Source organism: Erithacus rubecula, assembly GCF_903797595.1.
Source record: "Erithacus rubecula genome assembly, contig: scaffold_963_arrow_ctg1, whole genome shotgun sequence".
Taxonomy (NCBI): Eukaryota; Metazoa; Chordata; class Aves; order Passeriformes; family Muscicapidae; genus Erithacus; species Erithacus rubecula.
The window spans coordinates 27,501-32,606 of NW_027635369.1; the positions used below are offsets into that span (position 1 = coordinate 27,501).

The 5,106-nt window shown below is 48.0% G+C and overlaps 1 protein-coding gene across 1 annotated transcript in view; it reads left to right on the plus strand.

The window, feature by feature from the left end:
- The window catches only part of SLC25A42 (solute carrier family 25 member 42), an 8,590-nt gene extending 6,313 nt beyond the window's left edge, over positions 1-2,277 (plus strand). The window contains exons 5-7 of the mRNA XM_079333321.1: positions 254-370; positions 902-1,053; positions 1,872-2,277. Of these exons, the coding sequence (XP_079189447.1) occupies positions 254-370; positions 902-1,053; positions 1,872-2,197 (595 nt within the window). The 3' untranslated portion in view covers positions 2,198-2,277. The remainder of the gene's footprint in view (positions 1-253; positions 371-901; positions 1,054-1,871) is intronic.
- The last annotated feature ends 2,829 nt before the right edge of the window (positions 2,278-5,106 follow it).

The window sequence follows — 5,106 nt, forward strand, 5'->3', positions numbered from 1 at the left end:
TTTGACCTGGCAGCTCTGAGGGGAAAGCTGTGAGAAGAAGCTTCAAGATGGAAACTCCAGAGAGGAATCTTTCAAGGGAAAGCTCTGAGATGGAGGTTCCATGAGGAAAGCTTTAAGGAGAAGCTCCAAGATGGAAGCCGTGAGGGAGAATCTTTGACCTGGCAGTTCTGAGGGTAAAGCCGTGGGGAAGAAGCTCCAGGGTGGGGTTTGCAGCTGCAGGTGACATTTTCTCTCTGCTGTCCCCTCTCTCCAGGGCACTGACCCCTTTCCCTCGCTTCATTGCCGGCTCCCTGGCCGGCACCACGGCCGCCATGGTCACCTACCCGCTGGACATGGTCCGTGCCCGCATGGCCGTCACGCCCAAGGAGATGTAAGTGCATTTTGGGGGGTTTTATTTTTTTTTATTGCTATTTTTGGGGTTGTTTCTTTGGTGGAATAAAGCCCCTCGGGGTCTGAGCAGTGATTTGATGTCCAGCAGTGTGGAGATGGGTACTGGGAGGTCAGTTTAGGGTTTTAATCACTGTTTGTGAGGGGAAAAAAAAAAACATCTTTGGATCAGCAAAGTGATGCCTTGAGTTAGAAATTCAGGAATGAGGTTTGGGATGTGGAACTGGATGAGTTTTCCCATCCCAAACCATCCCATGATTCTATAAATTTCCCTGTGGTAGAGAGAGAAAAAAACCCTTTTTTAAAGGAACAAAACGTTCACTGTTTATCGAGGCACTTTTACTCCTTTACAAAGCAACAAAATTCAAAATAATTGGCCCAGGACAACCAAAAAAAACACCTGAAACCCCCATCTGAGCCAAATTAATTACCAGTTAATCCATCAGGGAGCCGTGCTGGGAACAGCCCAGCCCCTGACCAGCACAGGTGTGCTCTCCCCGTGTCCCCACGGCAGGTACAGCAGCATTGTCCACGTTTTCATCCGGATATCCCGGGAGGAAGGGCTGAAAACCTTGTACAGGGGCTTCACTCCCACCATCCTGGGGGTCATCCCCTACGCCGGCCTCAGCTTCTTCACCTACGAGACCCTGAAGAAAGTGCACGCAGGTAAAGGGGGGAGAGCTGGGGGGGCTCTGGGTATGAGCAAGGGAAGGCTGTGCCTGCCCTGTGGAGGGAAAAATGGAGTTTGGAGGTGGGGAAGGGTTTGGTTGTGCGCTGAGGTGGGAGCAGAACGTCAGGAATTGTGGCTGTGGTGTGTCGGTAAATGTGACATCACTCAAGGGTTTGGTTTGTGGCACCTTTTCTTGAGATTTTGGGGACATTTTCTTGTGATTTTGGGGACATTTTCTTGTGATTTTGGGGAGGTTTTCTAATGATTTTGTGTAGGAGTGCAGCCTGGGGACAAAATTTGAGGGATGAAGTCTTGGGAGAGTGACTTGGGGAAGTAGGGGAGCAAAGCCTTGGGAGTTCAACCCGGGGAAAACAAACCCTGGGGAACAAAACTTGGGGAGCTCAACCTGGGGAAAACAAAATTTGGGGAACAGGACCTCGGGAAGAAAACTTGGGGAGGAAAATCTTGTGAGTACAACCTGGGGAACAAAAACTTGGGGAACAAAACCTGGGGAGAGCGACCTGGGGAAAACAAATCCTTTGGAACAAAACCCTCCATGCCCACAGCCTGTTCCCCTCAATTCAGTGTTAATTCAGTGTTAATTCAGTGTTAATTCAGTGTTAATTCAGCGCTAATCTTCTCCCCAGAGCACAGCGGCCGGGCACAGCCCTCGCCCCCCGAGCTGTTCGGGAGAGCAACCTGGGGAAAACAAACCCTTTGCAACAAAACCCTCCATCCCCACAGCCTGTTCCCCTCAATTCAGTGTTAATTCAGTGTTAATTGAGTGTTAATTGAGCGCTAATCCTCTCCCCAGAGCACAGCGGCCGGGCGCAGCCCTCGCCCCCCGAGCGGCTGCTGTTCGGGGCGTGCGCCGGGCTCATCGGGCAGTCGGCCTCGTACCCGCTGGACGTGGTGCGGCGCCGCATGCAGACGGCCGGAGTGCTGGGCCACACCTACAGCTCCATCCTGCTGACCATGCAGGACATCGTCAGGGAGGAGGGACTGGTGCGGGGCTTGTACAAAGGGCTCAGCATGAACTGGGTGAAGGGCCCCATCGCCGTGGGCATCAGCTTCACCACCTTCGACCTGACGCAGATCCTGCTCCGCAAGCTGCAGCACGGCCCCGCCCTCCACAGGTAGTGCCTTCACCTGCGGGCACAATTCATTCTTCCATTCTTCCCACCTGCTCCTGCAGATGGGAATCACCCGTTTTTTTTGGGTTGGTTTGTTGGTTTTTGTTGTTCCCGGTTTGTTTTGTTTGTTTTTTTTTTTTTTCCCCACTTTATAGTTTTGAAGACTAATCGTTCCCTTAAGCGTAAAAAAAATTCCTGATCCTGCAGAGCTGAGTCCTCCAGAGCAGCTGCCTCAGCCTTGTGATGGACTCTGCCCCACCTGTGCTGCTCCTGGCTCCTCACCTGGGCAGGTGGAGCTGCTGGGTGATGCTCAGAGCTCTGGGGAAGGAATTGTGCACCTGGGAAGGGGCAGTGCTGCAGCTCCCTGCAGCCTGCCAAGTGCAATATCCAGGGCAGAGAGGCAATTCCAGACTCCTGGAGAGGGAATTCCACATTCTTGGAGGGAATTCCAGACTCCTGGAGAAGGAATTCCACAGTCTTGGAGGGAATTCCACAGTCTTGGAGGGAATTCCAGACTCCTGGAGGCAATTCCAGACTCCTGAAGAGGGAATTCCACAGTCTTGGAGGGAATTCCACATTCTTGGAGGGAATTCCAGACTCCTGAAGAGGGAATTCCACAGTCTTGGAGAGGGAATTCCACATTCTTGGAGAGGGAATTCCAGACTCCTGGAGAGGGAATTCCACAGTCTTGGAGGGAATTCCAGACTCCTGGAGAAGGAAATCCAGATTTCTGGAAAGAATTTCAGACTCCTGAAGAGGGAATTCCACATTCTTGGAGAGGGAATTCCAGACTCCTGGAGAGGGAATTCCACAGTCTTGGAGGGAATTCCAGACTCCTGGAGAAGGAATTCCACAGTCTTGGAGGGAATTCCAGACTCCTGGAGAAGGAAATCCAGATTTCTGGAAAGAATTTCAGACTCCTGAAGAGGGAATTCCACAGTCTTGGAGAGGGAATTCCAGACTCCTGGAGAGAATTTCAGATTCCTGGAGAAGGAAATCCAGATTTCTGGAAAGAATTTCAGACTCCTGAAGAGGGAATTCCTGATTCCTGAAGGGAATTCCAGATTTTTGGATGGAATTCCAGATTCCTCTATGGAAGCAGGGCAAGCCCAGAACACTACACTGAATGTTTCCTCTGGCTGGGAATGCTGCCCCTTTCTCCATTATTATTTTTTTTTTTGGCTTGAGCTGCATCAACACCCCTCATTTGTTTGGTCCCTCTGAGATAACCAAAGACTGGAGGCAGCAGAGGAAGGAGAATTTGCAGAATTTATAATTTTGCAAATTACAAACAAAATTTTCCTCTGTGTGTGTGTGTGTGTTTGAGCAAGGGCTGTGCCTGCATTCCCAAACTGGATCCACTCCCAGCTGCATTTTTGTGTTTTCCTCCTGTGCTGCCCTCCCTGGAAAAGGCAGAATTTTCCAGAGGAAAGGAAAAAAGAGCTGAGGAAGGAGCTTTTCCATCCTTCAAAACTCCATTTTTTGTTTCATTCAGTATTAATCTCTGCTCTATGCACCGTGTGAGAACAAATCACTCTCAGTGTTCCTTTTTCAAATCACTTTTCAGGGAAATGGAGATTTTTTAAATTTTTTTTTTTTTTTTTGGGTGGATGATCCATCCCTCTGTTACATTCAGAGGTCAGAGCAGACTTCAAACTCCTCTAATGATCAGATCACACAAACCAAGGTGGAAAAATCTCTTTTTAATACCAGAAAAAAACCCCCCAAGATTCATTTCAAACCTGGATTTTGTGTATTTTATCTGTCAGAGCCAGATGGGATGAATGGGAATGGAAGGAATTGCACAAGGGGGCAGGAGCAGCCTTCTCCTTCCTTTTTTATTTTTATTTTTGTCTTTGCACTTCTTTGGAGCATGAACTTGCTCCTGATGCCAAATATTTCCTTAGGAATCAGAGAATGTGGGAATGGCACTGGAAAACTGCCACAAACCAGTTCATTCCCAGCACTGGGATGGGACAAACTGGGGATTCACCTCAGCAATTGTTCCCCCATCAGCCAGAATTCCCTGATTTTCCAGGCAATTAAAACTCTCTGGGGTTTTGGGAGGCTCTGTGGGATATTTTTGATTTTTATTTTTATTTTTTAAAGGCTCAGCTCTGCTTTCCCCTCAACCCAGCCCTGATTTCTTTTCTCCAATGGAGAAGCCAAAATGATCCTGCTCCTGTCCTGGAGGAATCCCAGCACATTTCCATCCCCACTGTCCCTTCCTTAGCTCCAAACTGGGAAAAACACAAATTCCAGGAGCCTGGGGGGGCTGGAAAATTATTCCTTAATTAGCAGCTTGCACCTGATTTCAATCCAATTTCAATTTCAGCCAATTTTCCTGCAACTTTTGCAGATCTTTGAGTTCAGCCCGTGATGGTTTTGGTGCTTTTGTTTTTCTCAGAGTGTTTTGCTGCTTTGGGTTGGTTGAAAAAGCTTTTTTTTTTGTTTTTTTTTTCCTTGAATGTAGAAAAGGGGAAAACAGAATGTTCCCTTCTCTTCTCTGAATGGATTCAGCCACATTCTGAATTTTCTGAGGTGTGCTGGCCAGGCAGAACTCAGAGAAAGGAAACAACTCAAAATAATAATTTTTCCTTTTTTTTTTTTCCTTTCCTGCAATTCCCTCATTTTTCATTTTACTCTCAAATTGCATTTCCCACTCCCCATTAACATCACCACCACATTTCTGCTTTTTGCTTTTCATTTTTTTTCTCCCTCCTCCTGCTTTTCCTGCACCTTGAGCCCTGCACTGGCACTTCCAGAAAACCAGGTCCAAAAAAATGCACCCAAAACATCCCAAATGCAACTTTTTCACTTTTTTTTTTCACCCAGCCCAGCCACCTTTTCTCAGCCTGGAATTTCAGGCACCATGGAAAGGTTTGGGGAAAATTTCCTTCTCCAGTTTGGGCATTT